Source organism: Pogoniulus pusillus, chromosome 21 (genome assembly GCF_015220805.1).
Source record: "Pogoniulus pusillus isolate bPogPus1 chromosome 21, bPogPus1.pri, whole genome shotgun sequence".
NCBI lineage: Eukaryota > Metazoa > Chordata > Aves > Piciformes > Lybiidae > Pogoniulus > Pogoniulus pusillus.
In genome coordinates, this window is record NC_087284.1 from 1,060,955 (window position 1) to 1,079,861 (window position 18,907).

General features: G+C 44.1%; 1 protein-coding gene across 12 annotated transcripts in view; it reads right to left on the reverse strand.

Annotated features, from left to right (window-relative positions):
- The window catches only part of FHOD3 (formin homology 2 domain containing 3), a 415,781-nt gene that overhangs the window by 46,149 nt on the left and 350,725 nt on the right, over positions 1-18,907 (reverse strand). For all 12 annotated transcript variants that reach the window (XM_064160772.1, XM_064160770.1, XM_064160768.1 and 9 more), the window contains 3 exons: positions 18,495-18,677; positions 4,894-5,013; positions 4,280-4,441 (listed from right to left, as the gene is read on the reverse strand). In XM_064160772.1, coding sequence (XP_064016842.1) covers positions 4,280-4,441; positions 4,894-5,013; positions 18,495-18,677 — 465 coding nt within the window. The remainder of the gene's footprint in view (positions 1-4,279; positions 4,442-4,893; positions 5,014-18,494; positions 18,678-18,907) is intronic.

Genomic DNA, 18,907 nt, shown 5'->3' on the forward strand with positions numbered 1-18,907 from the left:
GGGTTGCTCAGGGAGGTGGTTGAGGCCCCATCCCTGGAGGTGTTTGAGGCTGGATGAGGCTGGATGAGGCTCTGGCCAGCCTGATCTAGGGGGGCTGGAACTAGATGATCCCTGTGGTCCCTTCCAACCCTGACTGATTCTATGATTCTATGACTTCAGTCCTTCAACAAAAAGTCAAACATTTTGCCATATCTGTAACATTTTGTTTCTGATCTTTCGAACTCCTTTCTGGTGAAGCAGTCTGCTTTTCATATTTTATTTAAATGAAGTGAGGCTGAGAAAATTCTCATATGGTGTGCATCTCAGGGGCAGGGGCATCTCAGGGGCAGGGGCATCTCAGGGGCAGGGGCATCACTGTAAATCTACCGGATGGAAATTGTTTAGCCTTTGTGGTTTCTGAAAGATGTTTGTAGACAAAACAGCTCAATGTACAGTTTAATCTACAATGAAATGTTAGCTCTCCTTTCCTGTCAGCTTTCCAAGTCCAAGATTTTGCTTCATCTGTGAATATTCCCTTATAGAGAGGGCAGCTTGAATGGCTTCTGTGTCCTAACTGTTTTAGAGAGCAGCCTGGATGGCTTCCATATCCTAACTGTCTTAGAGGGCAGCTTGGATGGCTTCCATGTCCTAACTGTCTTAGAGGGCAGCTTGGATGGCTTCCATGTCCTAACTGTCTTAGAGGGCAGCTTGGATGGCTTCCATGTCCTAACTGTTTGATTTGTAGCAGCTAAGGTCAAGTGGGAATAGCACTTGTTGCAGGAATCCATCAGTGATGTAGCACATGCAGGAATATTCCAAAGAGGGAGACCTTGTGCATCATGGGAAAGGTTAAGGCTATAATTTCTCTTAATGTGATTTTTGTCTGGCCTTTGCAAAATTCAGTCTGCTTTGGGCAGGGCCACTAGATCGGCAAACCACAGACTGAAAGACTGTGCTCAATTTGGTGTGCTCTCAGATGTAATTTTTTAAGATAAGTGGTAGCATTCATGTAAGCTTTTCTGCCACATTCTGAGACAGAACAACCAGAAATAGAAGATGCACTCAAGAGTGCACCAGAGACGGTGGAGTTTGGAAAACAAGAGCTCTTCTCCTTTGTGGCAATTTTCATTCAATTGATTTATTTAATGCCAATTAAAAAAATAAAAAGGTGAAATAAATTCTTAAGAAAACAAAAAGCAGCAGGAAATGAGAAACCAATCACTGAAATGTTAAGAGATGAAGAAACACACAAAGAAAAAAAACCTTTTAACCATGAGAACCTAACCTCAGTGAAGACAATAGAACAGAGCCTACATACAGGCTCTATGAGAGGAAAAGCAGGAGAACAGAGGCCCAATCTCAAGAGCAAATATTTAAGGATATAAAGCAAAACCCACAAATTCCTTTATAGCATAAAAAAAAAACCCAAAACTAAAAAATATGTATGAGGTGCTGGATAACTCAGGATGAAAGATACTAAGGAAGACAAGAGTCAAAGAAGGCAAATAAAATGACTTCATTGAATTTCAGCAGAGAGGATGTTGGGGTTTAGAAACCTATTCTGGTGCCTGCTTTTGTTTTTCTATATTTTAGTTTTTGTTAGGCATGGAATAATATCAAGGCCTGAACTTTTGTTAGCAGAAACAAATATGTTGGAGGACAACACCTTACAAAGCAGTAAACAAGCAGAAGACAAGATTCTGGCGGCAAATAATTGAGCCACTGTCTAAAATGAGTATGCTTTTGCTACATTCAGTAACTTAAAGGATCAGAAGATAGCAAAAGTGTCACCTAATTTTACACAACCTGCAAAGTTGATTCAGGAGACTTTTATACCTGATAACCTAAATGAAAGAATGAATATCGGGAAGTAAAATGCATTGAAATAATCACTGGATTCTCTATATGCTTATAAAATAGTAGAGAGCTAAGAGCAAGTAAAGAAAATCTGACTTGTAAAATCTTTATGAGAGCCTCATGGAAGGCCACCCATGAAGTATGAGGTTAAGAGAAGAAAAAAGAAAAGGAATACATATTGATTTTCATTTGATGCCAGGGCTAGCAGCAGGTATTTTCACTTAGTATTTCATAATTGTCTGGAAACAAGGAAGCATAACTGAGAGGGTAAAATCTAAAAAATGACACAGAAGTACTCAGATTATTCAAGACTATTGGGAATCTGAGAGATAAGCAGCACAGCTGCTTCAGCAGATAATGGTGTGATGGTTTGGGAGTTACCTGCCCCCCAACACTTAAGAAAATCACCCAGACTAGACTCAGCTGGCTGGAAGTTAAAGAATGAAGCTATATTTACAGCTTAGCACAATATACAGGCAGACACACACAAATACATACAAGTAATACAGAAACACAATACCCCTCCCAGAAACAATCAGAGTCCCCAGGAGGGCTCTCGACCCAATCCCCCCTTCCCCCTCCCTCTTTCCCTCCTTTCAGAAATACCCAGACCAACCCACATATATCTCACACAATAAATCTGGAGATCTGAGGTGAGATGTCAAAAAAAAGACAAGAAGGAGATCAGAAGAGAAAAGATTAGATTGGATTAGAGTTAAGGCAGAGGCAGCCACAGAGACCAGACCGCCAGAAAGAAGACATGGCCAGAAGTGAGAGCTGAGCAGTGTGTGAGCAGCAAGTGTCTGATCTCTATTTTGACCAGTTGTGTTTCTCAGCAGAAGAATGGGTGATATAGGGCACATGTTGGTTTCTTTTCTACTCACAGCTAAGGATTTAATTTCTCTCAGTAAAATATTTCAATTAGCTTCAAACCAGCACACATGGTCATTAGTGTAGATTGCAAGGCAGTGCACACCCCAGACACTATTGGTTCTGAACTGCCTGATCGGCTCAGGAAACTGCCTGGATGTTCTTGTGAACCGCCCAAAGACAATGAAAGGATAGCAACAGTGAAAAATGAAAAGAAAGCCTCAGAACATGTAACATAAGATAGCACAAGCAGAATAGACAAACCAGATGACCTTATGAGGTCCCTTCCAACCTAAGTTATTCTATGAAAGAGAGAAATAAAATAAGTTTTGACTGTTCAACATATACGGAGAGTAAATCCCAAAATGGACAAATTCATCAGCAGGCAAAGCTAGATTATGAATTCATTGTCACAAGAACTGTGATAGGAGCCAAAATAAGAGTTGATTTTAGCAGTTTAAAAAGATGTGTTTCATAGAGAGTTCCCCTCCTCCCCCTCAAATAGGCAAACAAAGTGGCTTTGGGGAAAGAAAGAATTTTTCCATTTGATGCATATGAGTATTATGGCTCATGAAACAAACACCTGCTAGGAGAGATCTTCCTCCTCCTTTCTTGTGCTCTCCTCTCAAGCAGCTAATATTGGCCAGTGTCTGAATCAAGACAGTAGGCTTTATGGATACTAGCATTATTTGCTTTATGGATACTAGTAGTTGCTTCCATTTTCACATGAGACATCAAACCAGAATTTTCATGTTTGCTATCTCCTGATGAAATTCTGTCATGCTTACTGTATTCATGAAGTGCTGCTCTCTTTTTAAGGGTCTTCTGTGGAATCTCACTGAGACCTCCAAGACAGAGGTTACAGCATTTCTATCATGCTTGCTAGATGCAGCAAAAAACAATCAGCACTCTGAACCATGCCACTGACCAGACCTATGCACTAGCCAAGGGACTATCAATTTCTAAGAAATGCTGCCACAAGTTTCCTTTATTTCAAGGGCACTTTAATTCCAGAAACAATTTCATTGCCAAAAAAACTAATTCCTTCCATTGCCCTTAAAATATAATCAGGCATGTGCCTTAAGAAAGGTGACAAAGGAAGTAAAATCTATGCAGATGTTCCATACTCCTGTAACTTAGGTTATGCAGGGTGAGAGAGTAGGTATCTGTGTCACCAGGTTGGACCCCAAACTGCTGGGACGAGGCCTGACTTGCACCCCAGAATCACTTCACACCATCCATGCTGCGATAATTTCCCTGAAGAAAACATTGCCATTCTGCAAACCACAGCATAAATGTGTTTGAAAATAAGGGGGAAATGAAGTTTGAACCTGAAACTAGTTCCCAATAGTTTTATACAGTAATAATGTATATACCATTAAAATGGCTGCATTAGCATGGCTGCCCACGGTTACACTGATAAGGAAACCACCTGACAAAGCGCAGGGAGTGTGCTGGCATCTTTGAAATTCAATATGAATGACACAACAAATCCATGCAAGTTCAAATGATTTTTTTTTTTCCTTTAAAGAAGGTTTGAGAAAAGATAGAAGTATTTACCCACTAGACATACCTTGGCTGACCTAGTGATGGCCCCAATCTCTGAATAAAGATCAGTGCTGTCTGGGAACTTTTCCACCACCATAGTGCAGACATGGTGCAGGAGGGACTGCTTGTGTACCGTGTCCTTGACTTCTGGAACCTTCTCAAGGTAGCTCAATTCAAAAGCTTTGGCCTAGAAGGGGGGGAAAGGGGAAGACATTAAAATGTTTACAACTTCCCATGCAGATTAGTAAATAAAAAATACTACCAGTTAGGGGCAGAGGGAAAAGAAGAAGAATCCTACAGGAGAAGAAAGTTTGTGCTTTTATTTGTTTTTAATTTGCTGAAGAATAGATATAAAATCAGCCCCTCTGTAGTGACACATCTCTCACAACACAAATGGGGAGCATCAACACTAAACTCAAGGGAGATACTCTGGGAGAGTGACTAGTTCCATGTTTCCTTCAGGTAATGATGGAAGAGACAATAACCACCTTGACACAAAATAAAAGTACATTCTGGTGTATAACTATTTTTCTGGTACAACTTAAGTACTGGATTGCAATGGTCATCATGTTTGGACTTCTGTTCTTTTGAAGGACAAAGCTGCAGGGGAAGGGATAAGTGCTGGGACACAGGGCTTACGTTGGTTCCATTCAGAAAATTCCCAATGGCTAGCAGAGTAGAAAGGATAAATCCCAAAGTTTTATTGTGCTCCAGTTGGTCCATTCCTTCCTTCAGATCTAGAAGTGGTTCTGCAACTTCCTGCCACAAGAACAGAAACAAGAAAGCAAAGGCTGAGGTTGGCTATAGGTGATTTAAGTTTTTAGTTCCCTGGTTTGGATTAATTACTGCAAAAATGCTCCTGAACTGGTGTCTTGCAGAGCCCAAACTGGCCACGTGTGCTGGATTTCTTCCATTTTCCAGCTAATGAATTACATTCAAAGACAGCAAAAAAAGTGCATAAAATACTTCCCTATTCCTGCTCGTTTATGTATGCAATTGCCTGACTTGTCCTGGGCACTATTCTGTGATTCCAAACAGAGCAGAAAGAATCCGAGCAGCAGCTGCTGCATGTAAAGTAGATGCATGAACATCTACCTGCCCCAACTGATAAGAAAACTTCTTATAACTACTTTTGGTTAAGAAAACAAAAAAACATGTTAACAACTCTGTCTGCCTTGACATTTCTAGCCTGACCCTAAAGCTTTCTTCAAATTACTCCAGTGCTTTCTCTTCACATCTAAATGACTGGAAAGTGTTCTGATGTGTACCTGTTCTGATTCATAGCATTTATATGTTGGTTTTGAGATGTACTATCCACCCATCCATTCATCCACCCACAAATCTGCAACTTAGTTTGTACCTAAGAGCAAACTAGAATTAGAACTAGTGGTTTCAGAGCATTTCTTAGTGCTTAACCAATATCATAGAATCACAGAATCAGATGGGTCAGAAGAGACCTCCAAGATCATCCAGTTCAACCTAGCACCCAGCCCTGGCCAACCAACCTGACTATAGCACTAAGTGCTCCAGCCAGGCTTGGCTTCAACACCTCCAGCCACAAAGACTCCACCACCTCCCTGGGCAGCCCATTCCAATGCCAATCACTCTCTCTGCCAACAACTTCCTCCTAACATCCAGCCTAGACCTGCCCTGGCACAGCTTGAGGCTGTGTCCCCTTGTTCTGTTGCTGGTTGCCCGGCAGAAGAGCCCAACCCCACCTGGCTACAGCCTCCCTTCAGGTAGTTGTAGACAGCAATGAGCTCTGCCCTCCTCTTCTGCAGCTCTTCTCCCAGCTCCCTCAGCCTCTCCTCATAGGCTTTGTGTTCCAGGCCTATGACGATCACATCTGAGCTTTAGATATGGCTTTGTGCTTGTGTGACTTTAGGGCTGAAAACAAAAATCACTCTAAACATCAAGCTTCAGAAGTGTTCTCATTTTAATCTTTTAAGTTAGCACATCTTTCCTTCACACTGTTATCTGAGGATAGGGATGTAAACTGGTAAGGTCTGAAAACATAAATTCTATTCCATTACCTCAAGAAGTAAACTAAACATGAAAGTTCAAGGGAAGTGTGAGTCAACAGAGCTTATTTCTTAATCACTGTGAGGCTTGGGGTTATTTATTTTGTATGCACAGTAACAGTTCACATCTTTCTATCTCCAAATGCCATCTTAAGTATCCACTTTTCTTTTTCTAAATGATTACACTTTTTTATGAACCAAGTTATTGAATAGGGCAGTTATTTTAGACCAAGTAGCAAAGTAGTTGAGAACTTCACTTTCTTGGGTCACTCAACAACTTTAGTGATATTGTATCATAATGTCGTGGTAGGCCTGATAGGCCCAAAGTAGACTTAATACACATCCTGCTTTATCCAGGCATGTTTTTCTGCTCCACCAGAGAAGCAAGCGCAGTAAAGGAACACAAAAGAACCTGGAGCCACTAAGTCTAAGGACTCTGGCCTGTCCAGGGTCCCATGGTAAACAAGGTACACACACACACTTAGCTTGTGCCTGCCTCGTGCAAGGCCTGTGCTTTTCCCAAATTTGGGCAAAGCAAGCCTATGGTTTCACCTAATACGGTAAGGTTTGGCTGACTGCCATTCTGATTGGCCATTCTGTGTCCAAAGGGCAATTAATCTCTGCCCACATTGATAAAAAGAGACACACAGGCAAACAACCTGCTCTCTGCCATGCTCTGCTGTGCTCTGCCATTGCCTGCTGCTGTTGCTTACTGCATTATTGTTTGCCTGGAAACCCCACTGTTGTGAGTTTACCAGGAACAGGCTCTAAATGCCTCCACATGATCAGCCTGCATGGTCAGTGTGACATTGTGCTGAGACTGCACATTGCAAAACACCTGAAAGTCTCCTGCTAAGGTTGGAAGTCCTACACAGATCGTCCAGAGCAGCCAGGAGACAAGGTCAGAGGTTCTCTGCCTCCTTTCCCCAGAAGCCTGGGAAGAATCAAGCCTCAGTGGCGGACAAGAGAGAGTCCCCTGAAACCATCTGGGCACTGTCTGAGTCTGTGACTAGCCCCATGAGTCAGTAATAATAATTATGTGAGTAAATACTTAAATGCCTCTTCGTAATTCTCCATTGCCTTCTGCCATAAGCAGAAAGAGCTCCTTGAGTCCATCTACAGGGCAAGTGGTATGTTGACCACAAGCAGCATTTAACTGCAGGAATCTTCTCTTCCACTTCAATTGGTGTTTACATACTTTGCTGGTTATTACTAGATCTAGATATTATGTAGAGAATGCTTCCATGACCGTGTAAGAACCTAAATATTATTAAAATTAGTAGTTGGGGGTGGCAAAGTTCTGAATATCAAAAGTAATAAACTATTTTAATGTTTGAAAACATTAATTAATTTCCCTTCATGACACATAAACATCTAAATTTCTAGCCATTACAGAACAATTAATCTCCTGAAAAGAACATGGCAAATTAGAGAAAAGAATTACTTGATGGTAATTGATCAAAGTTATTTACACATCAAAGGTGAGGTGCTAAATGATTCATAATTTCATCAAGTTGAACTATAATCAATAAACTACTGCTGTGAACTCTTTGAATTCCTTTAAAGTCAGGACTGATTTAGTTTGTTGTGTTGTATTTTGTTGTGAAGTTCTTCACAGAGAGAGTGATTGGCATTGGAATGGGCTGCCCAGGGAGGTGGTGGAATCACCGTGCCTGGAGGTGTTGAAGCCAAGCCTGCCTGGGGCACTTAGTGCCATGGTCTGGTTGATTGGCCAGGGCTGGGTGCTAGGTTGGACTAGATGATCTTGGAGGTCTCTTCCAACCTGGTTGATTCTGTGATTCTATGATTATGAGGATAAGTCAAATTGCTCTACATATGCTCTAAAAGCAGGCTTTCAACTATTTTATTTGTATCAGTTTGCAACCTGTTACATAGGGAAAAAAAAAAACCAAAAAGTAGCAGGAAAAGGCTTCCAATGCAAGCAATAGTGTACGTAGCCTTTCATTTAACTGCTTAGATGCAAATTATCCAAGCTTAGGTTTCCCTGCATATAGTATGCAATTATTACTCTTTATTTCTTATTTTATTGTGGCATTGAATAAACAGCAAGAACAGTGATCACAGTATCACAGTATCACCAAGGTTGGAAGAGACCTCACAGATCATCAAGTCCAACCCTTTACCACAGAGCTCAAGGCCAGACCATGGCACCAAGTGCCACGTCCAATCCTGCCTTGAACAGCTCCAGGGACGGCGACTCCACCACCTCCCCGGGCAGCCCATTCCAGTGTCCAATGACTCTCTCAGGGAAGAACTTTCTCCTCACCTCCAGCCTAAATTTCCCCTGGCGTAGCTTGAGGCTGTGTCCTCTTGTTCTGGTGCTGGCCACCTGAGAGAAGAGAGCAACCTCCTCCTGGCCACAACCTCCCCTCAGGTAATTGTAGACAGCAATAAGGTCTCCCCTGAGCCTCCTCTTCTCCAGTGATAGACACTTTCTGCTCAGCCTGATTGATAGCGGGGTAAAGCTGTGTTTGTAGCTTAGCCTGTTCCATTTTCTGACTTCTTAAACCTCTGAATTTGCCTACTGCATCCTGGGAAGAGTTCCTGACTGAATTAGAGCCTGTAAACAAACCTAAGGTAATCCTGTGTATAGCTTGGGGTCGAGGTTTTCAGGAAAATAAAATCATTCTATTTTCATCTTTCCTGACTCGGCCACACTAATTCCCTGCCTGCACGACAGTGAGACGTCTGATAAGGTCTGAGGTTTGACACATATGCACAAACAACCTCAGCTACACGCCTGCAATGAATGGAATGATCCTGCGACAGGGAGTACATAGCACACACAGGTACAGTTTAGCTGGGATACGCACTGTTACCAATCTGCTAGGCTGGCTGCAAAGCAAGCCTTTGTTCTCACCTGATGAGCAACACTGTCGCGTGAGCCAGACCCTCAGTCTTACAGCAACGGCTCAAGTATTTCATACTGCAGATAGCACGGATCACCTAACTCATCTGGCCTCGTGGAAATAACAGCAAGGCCCATTAACTACTACATAAAGTATAGATGTGGCTTTATGAATAATGTAAGTACATTCTAAACTGTTAAGAATTTTCCTAATTTTAAAAAAGGTAAAAAAAAAAAACACTGAGGAAATGTTGGACAAAGAAATGACAAAAGATGTAGTAGTGATTTTTGCACCCATTTCATGAAGGGCTTGCCCATTTGCAAACAGACCTGCCAATATGTACTTTCAAAATCACAAAGCCATTAGCTGGCACGAGGCCTTTCGTTATCACAATCACTGATGCAAATTACTTATCATTTTCAGTAAGTGTGCTTGAAGTGTCTTATCTCAGTCTAAACAATTATTGTGTTTATTGGTTGATTGCTGGGGTACGGAGGCTGGTGAGAGGCGAGATCGGGGTACTGACGACTCGAGACAGCAGCTTCCAGGCATCTGTGCATCAGTACATCAGTACAACTTTATTAGGGTAGTGCAGTGTCTTATATAGTGCTCAGAGGAGGTGTTTCCAGCCAGCCTGGGGCTGGCACAAGTGGACAGTACAGATTGGCCCCAAGTTATGTGTAAGGCAGAGATAGGTTACCTGTGGTAAACAACCTGTGAGTACCACCCAGGGGGGCTGGCCAGGGTCAGCCCCCTTGGGGCTGTGTCCGCCCCAGGGGCCAGCAGATTCCACCCCCTGACAGCTGTGCGTGGGTTGCTCATGGGTCTGTTAGCTTAGGCCCCTGGGAATCAGTAAGACTCCAAGGACACTTCCCATCACAGGGCCTGATGTTTACATTCCATACCTCGTTGCAGGAGAAAGCTTCCCACAATTGACTTTAAGCTTTTGTCACTGAAAGACCCAACTGCACTCCTTTTGTGCCTCTAACAGCTGATTAAGTATGCTTCTCTTCACTCAACTAAGACCCAAGCTTTTGCCCATATCCATGCTTGTCCACTAGACTTCTTATCACACGCCTCTCTTACTTTATTGCAATCATCTTGTTATTTACTGGACCATTTTATGGCAAGGATTGTACTTAGGCCTATCCACCTTGCAAAAGGAATAAAAACATTTCTTCTACCTTCACTCCAGTCACAATTTCTTTGAGAAATCTGGGTATTTGAGAGATTTTACACTAGCATCTATTCTACGTAGACTTTAGCTGGCAATCCACTTTGTGGCATAAAGAATCAAACCCTGTCAGAATTTCTTTAGCTCCTAGCAGTGCTCACATGTTCTTTTTTTATGGAAAGGAAGCTAGAAATTCTAGGTATACACACAGATTAACAGCTGCAGCTAACTCAGCTTACTTGAAAGTAACAATTTAGCTTTGTGGCAACCTCAAAATAGAAAAAAAAGTTGTACCAGAGTAAAAAAAAAAATAAAATGGTGAAATATACACAGGCCAAGTGCAAGTATTTTGTGTTTTGCAACTCAGAAATATAACTGTCTGTAAATCCTGAATGTTAGGGTGATTGTGTGAAGAAAATGGAGCAGAGGCTGGGTCATCCTGACAGGACCATCTTCAAAGCAGCCCACTGCTGCCCCATTTGTTAAGCAACCATGGCATTTCCAGAAGCATGCCCCAGCTCTCAGAATCCATACCACACAAAGTTACATCCAGCGGCTAATGCACACCTCTGCCTGCAGACACACCTACGAGCACGTATTTAACACACGCAGCTTGGAGCTGGTTGGAGAGCAATCCATTGGGTACACAACAGAAATGCAGACAGAAGATGGTTCCTGTGCTGAGATTCCTGAGGGCCAGCAACTAGATGAAGTGGCCTACAGAGTTTAGCTCCTGTTCACCTATGCACCAAAATGACACACTGCATCTTGGAAAGTTTTGTCTGCAATGCACCGCTCGCGACAGGAGACCTAATTGCAACATTCGCTGAATACACTGCCACTCCTAAGGAGAGTGGCAGCAGCTGTCTGTGACTGAACTGAACAGAACACCCCTGCAGTGTGGCTGATCTTTTGTTTGTAACTCTGAAAGGGAGGTGTAAACAGAAAAAAACCATTAATGGATGGCATTTTCTTAGCTCAGATGGATGTAAGATGAATAGTTTCATTCGGTGGTGTACGGCTGGATACTGCAGTCATAGAACCGTACAAATAGAATCAGGCAGGGTTGGAAGGGACCACAAGGAGCAGTTCAGTTCCAACCCCCTGCCATGCCCAGGGACACCCTACCCTAGAGCAGGCTGCACACAGCCTCAGCCAGCCTGGCCTTAAACACCTCCAGCCATGGGGCCTGTGCTAGTTTGAAGCAAGCTGGAATGTTTTGGTAGAAGAACTAGATAATGGGCAGTGAAATGAAAAACAATTGTGTCTACTTCTCTCACAGTCACGCTGAGAACTCTGGGAAGAAGAAAGACTTTTTCTCCATTTTGTTTCTCACTCTTGCTTTTGCCTTTGACCTGGTCACATCTCATTAACCCTGCTCCTACTAACCTTGCTCCCTAACCTCTTGGCTGCACCTCTCTTCTTCCTGAGAACTGGGGTAAGGTTGAGAGGGCCGGGGGGAGGTGTTGGGGTGGTTTGAGAGCCCCTCCTGGGGACTCAGGTTTCTGGGAGGGGAGTTGTGCTTTCATATTGTTTATCCTTTGTATATTTCTGTATATAATTGTATATAACTGTATATATTGTAAATAGCTGCTTGTAAATTCTGCTAGCTGTAAATAAATTGCTTCATCTATATTCCCAGGGTCCGTCTGAGTTAGCTGGGGCAAATACAAAAGTGTGGGGGGGCGGGGTAACCCCCAAACCATCACATTTTTTATTGGCGCCCAACGTGGGGCTAGATATTTCAGTGAGTGGAAATTAGCTCTGGGAATTAAGATGAAGCTAATCAAGCAGCTATTGTACTTGGTGGGGATTGCTGTGTGGCCTGTTTTCTGTTTTTTTGTGTACAACTGGATCAAAGATCAAATTGGTTATTTCTTGCTTCATGTAGTTTTTAAGAAGGCTAAAGTTAAGCTTTCAAACATGTTCTGGAGCTGGGGTGATTTTATTCTTGGTTATGCTGGTTTTAATATCTCTGAGAATATTACCAAGGACATTACAGGAGCTCTGGTTAATAATGTGACAAGCAATGGAAATTCTGCTTTAAATATGGCTCTAATGAGAGTTATTCAGCCTAAGACAGGAATTCCAACTGTCTGCATAGGTACATGCTCGTGTAAAACTGTTTTTCTTCTCACAGTTTTTAATATTTGCCTCATGATTTTAATATTCATATTAATTTTGGCATTATTGGTGAAAAATTCAAAACCAGTTTCTGTAAGAGCTAGGAAAAATTCTGTGTCTCAGAAGCAGTCTCTTTCACAGCAAAACAAGGGAACACAGTTATCGGCTTCCCCCTTGCCAGCCTCTGCCCCTCCTTCTCCAAGTGCTGGGAACACAGCCAGTGTTCCCGCCACTAACGTAAACAATGATAGCAAAAACAAAAATAATGGTCAGAGTTTAGCAGGAGCCTCAGGAGCACAGACAGGTACCCAAAATCAGAATGTCCCTAGCAAAAATGAAAACACCTCAGGGTTGGCAGGCATCCCAGGAGGACAGGCAAACAATCCCACTAATAATACTACTACTAGTGCTAGTAATGCTAGCCCAGTCAGTCCAAATCCTAATGACACCAGCTCAGCCAATTCAAACCCCCAGCCAGCAGACCAGAACCAAAATCCTCCTGTTAAAAGCAAGGCAGATTTGAACTCACAAGCTCCAGGTCAGACCCCTAAGGATTCAAACCCTCCAGCAGACACATCCAAGTCTGTTGCTGCTCAGGCCCTTCTGGCACCTGCTAAGGCAAAAGCTAAGACAAAGAGTGGTTCACAGGAGGATGTAAGACAGGGGACCTCTGGTGATCAGCAAGAGGAGGAAGAGGAGACAGTTAGTCTGCGAGACCTTGTAGATGTGCTGAGACAACAATACTCAAGTGAGAGGAGTGCCGTGAGGTTAGCTGCCAGGAGAGAGGATGGTTCCAATGAGTTTAGAAATGCTATGAGGAAGATTGTGTTAGGCCCGGCACCACCAGAACAACAGGAAGAAGAGGAGGAAGATGACATCCAAGGCTCAAAGGATCCACTCAGAGAGGTCAGGGAAGTTAGGAAGGAATACACAAGGGAATCAGGTGAGCCAATCCTAAGCTGGCTAGTGAGATGCCGTGGCATTGGTGCTAATGCTCTGCAGGTAGGAGACAAGTCTGCCAAGCAGCTGGGACCACTCACTAAGGAGAGTGGAGTGGACAAACACCTAGCAAGTCCTCTTGGTAGGGTTAGCTTGTGGACACGCCTTTTGCTGGCTGTGGCTATGAGATATCCTTCCCGAGATGATTTGCCATGGGCTGCCAAGAAGTGGAACACTGTTGAGCAGGGAATTAAGCTTCTGAAGGAGTTTGCTGTGAAGGAAGTGCTTTATGGAGATCATGGTACTCATGAGCCTGACGATATTCCTTTGGGAACAGGTCTCATGAAGAAGCTGATTAAGCTTGCTCCTTCATCCTATGCTAACATCTTGGCCAGTAAGTTCCTAGCAAGGAGTGATAATGGAAGATCTTTCACTGTTGGTGAATTCACTGACCAGCTCAGGCAGATAGAGGACAGCTTGTCACATTCTGGTATAATCTCTGCCATACAAACTATGACCACAGAGATGAAAAATACTATGAAAGAACTGAAGGAGGACCTTACAACCTCAATTTCCAATCTGGTAAAGGATACCATTCCTGCATCATCTGAATGGGTGCATGTTTCTGCAGTGAGGAACAGACGCCCACCTCCTGCAAGGCAATTCCAGCCCAGGAGGAGACAAATTCCACCCAGACAGCAGCAATCACGTGCGTCACTGTGGATACTTCTGCGTGACACATACGGTGAGAACATGAACAAATGGGATGGTAAACCTACTTCAGCTCTTTCAAAGAGGGTCAGGGATCTGCAGAGTGGCAGAAACAGAGGCAGTAATGCCCGAAAAGTAGCTGCCACTTCTTCAGCTCCTGAGAGCAACTGCAATTGTTCCAACAGTTGCAATTCCTCTCACAACAACACCAATCATTGTGTACACCCCACATGCCATGTTCAGCATTAGGGGTGCCCTGCCTCCAGCCAGGAGGAGGAAAGGGATAGTGGAGAGAACCGAATCTATTGGAATGTATTCATTAGGTGGCCTGGCAGTTCAAGAGTTCGGAAATACAGGGCTTTAGTTGACACAGGTGCTCAATGTACTTTATTGCCATCTAATTGCAAAGGGACAGAGTCCATTTCTATCTTTGGAATCACAGGTGGATCTCAAGAGTTAACTAAGATACAGGCTGAGATCAGTTTAACTGGTAAAGAGTGGAAGACACATACTATTGTAACTGGTCCTGATGCGCCTTGCATTCTGGGAATTGACTTTTTGAGACAAGGTTGTTTCAAAGATCCTAAGGGTCATAAATGGGCTTTTGGAATAGCATCTGTAGAGATTGAGGATGGGAAATTGAAATTGTCCATTAGACCTGAACTTTCTGATGAATCTGCAGTTGTGGGACATCATGACATAGAGGACCTGGAAGTGCCAATTGCAACTCAAACTGTTCATCATAGGCAGTACAGAACTAACCGTGACTCTTTGTTGCCCATTCATCAGCTGATTCGTCAATTGGAGAGTCAGGCTGTCATCGAGAAAGCTCATTCACCTTTCAACAGTCCCATCTGGCCTGTGCGTAAACCTACGGGCGACTGGAGACTGACAGTTGACTTTCGTGCCCTCAACGAGGTGACGCCGCCCATGAGTGCAGCTGTGCCGGACATGCTGGAACTCCAGTACGAGCTGGAATCGAAGGAGGCTAAATGGTATGCAACCATAGACATTGCTAATGCTTTCTTCTCTATTCCCATAGCAAAGGAGTGCAGGCCTCAGTTTGCATTCACCTGGAGAGGAATCCAGTACCAGTTCAACCGTTTGCCTCAGGGGTGGAAACACAGCTCAACCATCTGTCACTCAGTCATCCACAATGCACTGGAGAAAGGTAAAGCTCCAGAGCACATCCAGTACATCGACGACATCATTGTGTGGGGCCAAACTGCTAAGGAAGTCTTCGAGAAAGGTAACAAAATCATTGACATTCTGCTGCAAGCAGGTTTTGCCATTAAGAGAGACAAGGTCAAAGGACCTGCCAAAGAAATTCAGTTTCTGGGAGTGCGGTGGCAGGATGGTCGCCGTTACATTCCTCAGGATGTGATCAACAAAGTCTCTACCATGGCTGTTCCCACCAGTAAGAAGGACACACTTTCTTTTCTTGGTGTGGTGGGATTTTGGAGACTACACATTCCTGGTTTCAGTCAGATTGTCAAACCTCTGCATGATGTGACTCGTAAGAGAAACAATTTTGAGTGGGGACCTGAACAACAAGCAGCCTTTGATCAGATCAAGCGAGAAGTGGTCCATGCAGTGGGCTTGGGACCTGTGAGATCTGGTCCAGACATTAAAAACATTCTGTACACAGCTGCCAGTGACAATGGTCCAACTTGGAGTCTTTGGCAGAGAGCTCCAAATGAGACACGTGGTCGTCCTCTTGGTTTCTGGGGACGTTGTTACAGAGGTTCAGAGACAAATTACACTGCAACTGAGAAAGAGATTCTAGCAGCCTATGAGGGAGTGAAAGCAGCTTCTGAAGTGATTGGAACTGAGTCACAATTGCTTTTAGCTCCTAGACTGCCAGTTCTTAACTGGATGTTCAAGGGCAAAGGTTCATCACCACATCATGCCACAGATGCAACCTGGTCTAAATGGATGGCTTTGATAACCCAGCGAGCACGAATGGGTAATCTTGATCGACCTGGTCTGGTGGAGGTGATCACCAACTGGCCGGAAGGCACAGACTGTTCCAAACCTCCAGAGGAGAAAATAACTCGTGCTGAGGAAGCTCCTCCCTATGGTGATCTCTCTGATCAGGAAAAGAACTATGCTTTGTTCACAGACGGTTCCTGTCGTCTTGTTGGGAACAAGCGAATATGGAAGTCAGCGGTTTGGAGTCCAACCAGGAGAGTTACCGAAACGAAAGATGGCGAAGGAGAATCCAGTCAGTTCGCTGAGGTAAAAGCTGTTCAACTTGCTCTTGATGTGGCTGAACGTGAGAATTGGCCTATCCTTTACCTCTACACCGACTCATGGATGGTAGCCAATGCTCTATGGGGTTGGCTAAAGGACTGGAAGAAGAATGGTTGGCAGAGGAAAGGAAAGCCTATTTGGTGTGCTGATCTATGGCAGGACATTGATGCACGGCTGGAGAAAATTCCAGTGAAGGTGCGGCACGTAGATGCACACATGCCTAAGAGCAGAGCCACTGAGGAACATCAACATAACCAGAAGGCAGACCAAGCTGCTAAGATTGCTCAAGTTGATACCAACTCTGAACTTGACATTGACCTTGATTGGAAACACCGAGGTGAATTGTTCTTAGCTCGGTGGGCCCATGACTCATCTGGACATCAAGGCAGAGATGGAACATACCGATGGGCTCGTGATAGGTCAATTGACTTGTCCATGGACGCTATCACCCAAGTCATCTATGACTGTGACATTTGTGCTGCTATTAAGCAGGCTAAGCGAATCAAGCCCTTATGGTATGGTGAGAGATGGTCAAAGTACAAGTATGGTGAAGCCTGGCAGATTGACTACATCACTTTACCTCGATCTCGTTCTGGTAAGCAGTATGTGCTAACGATGGTAGAAGCCAGCACTGGATGGTTGGAAACCTATCCAGTTCCGCATGCTACTGCACGTAACACCATTGTTGGTTTGGAGAGACAGATCTTGTGGAGACATGGAACTCCAGAGAGAATTGAGTCAGACAATGGTACTCATTTCAAGAACAATCTTGTGAAAAACTGGGCCAAAGAGCATGGTATTGAATGGATCTATCACATACCCTACTATGCACCAGCTTCAGGGAAGATTGAACGCTACAACGGTTTGCTGAAAACCACCCTAAAAGCCATGGGGGGGGGAACTCTGAAAAACTGGGACAAACATTTAGCACAAGCTACCTGGTTGGTAAATAGTAGAGGTTCAGTAAACAGAGCAGGACCTGCACAATCAGATTTGGTCCAAACAGTAGACGGTGATAAAGTTCCTGTTGTACATGAGAAGAATCTGTTAGGGAAAACTGTTTGGGTATTTTCTCCTTCGGGCGAAGGGAAACCTGTCCGAGGGGTGGTTTCTGCTGAAGGTCCTGGTCATACATACTGGGTAATGCAGGAGAATGGTGAAATCCAGTGTATTCCACAGAGAAATCTAACCTTAGCTGAGAGAGTTTAAATTCAAGCTGTTAGGAGTTTTCTGTTCTAGGTAACATCGGCGCCCAACACTGAGAGAATCTACGATAGAATCTACAGCACATGAGCACGAACCCAACATCACCTGGGAGTCCCTGTTCTGAGCTTTTGAATCACCTACATCTGATTGAAGTGTGAACTGAATTGTATATATTGTTTTAGTGTAAATATTGGTTTGGATTAGATTGGATAGTTCTCAGCGATGCTCTGAGCGAAGTAGACAAGGGGTGGATTGTGCTAGTTTGAAGCAAGCTGGAATGTTTTGGTAGAAGAACTAGATAATGGGCAGTGAAATGAAAAACAATTGTGTCTACTTCTCTCACAGTCACGCTGAGAACTCTGGGAAGAAGAAAGACTTTTTCTCCATTTTGTTTCTCACTCTTGCTTTTGCCTTTGACCTGGTCACATCTCATTAACCCTGCTCCTACTAACCTTGCTCCCTAACCTCTTGGCTGCACCTCTCTTCTTCCTGAGAACTGGGGTAAGGTTGAGAGGGCCGGGGGGAGGTGTTGGGGTGGTTTGAGAGCCCCTCCTGGGGACTCAGGTTTCTGGGAGGGGAGTTGTGCTTTCATATTGTTTATCCTTTGTATATTTCTGTATATAATTGTATATAACTGTATATATTGTAAATAGCTGCTTGTAAATTCTGCTAGCTGTAAATAAATTGCTTCATCTATATTCCCAGGGTCCGTCTGAGTTAGCTGGGGCAAATACAAAAGTGTGGGGGGGCGGGGTAACCCCCAAACCATCACAGGGCCTCAACCACCTCCCTGGGCAACCCATTCCAGCCTCTCACCACTCTCATTCTCAACAACTTCCTCCTCACCTCCAGTCTAAACCTACCCATCTCCAGCTTTGCTCCATTCCCCCTAGTCCTACCTTTGGAAGAGTCTCCATCCCTGATTCCCTGTTTTCCCCTCACCTTTTCCACTATCTCATAGTCCATCTTGAAAGCCCAGAGCTGGAGCCTGGCAGAGAGTTCACTGATGGAGGAGAGGGTGAGCAGGAATTGCTCAGCGCTGCCCAGTGGGACGTCGGGGTTTGCCAGCTGTGCCTCCTGGATCTTTTGCTTCTCCTCCTCAGTTGGGATCATGGTCAGGATTTTCTGTGGAGACAAAAGGCATGCATCAGCAGTGGGGCTAAGAGCTGGGCAAGGGCTGGATGTCAGCTTACTTCACAGCAATTGTGGGGGTCCCTAAGTAGCTGGCTGGTAAGTGAAATCAGCACTGCACTAACCCAGAACTAATTCCCTGCAGGAGAGAGGAAAAGAAGCCCTGCTGCTACCTCTGCCTCCCGCAGGCTGCTGCGACAACACCTGTACTGAAAGGTCTTTCT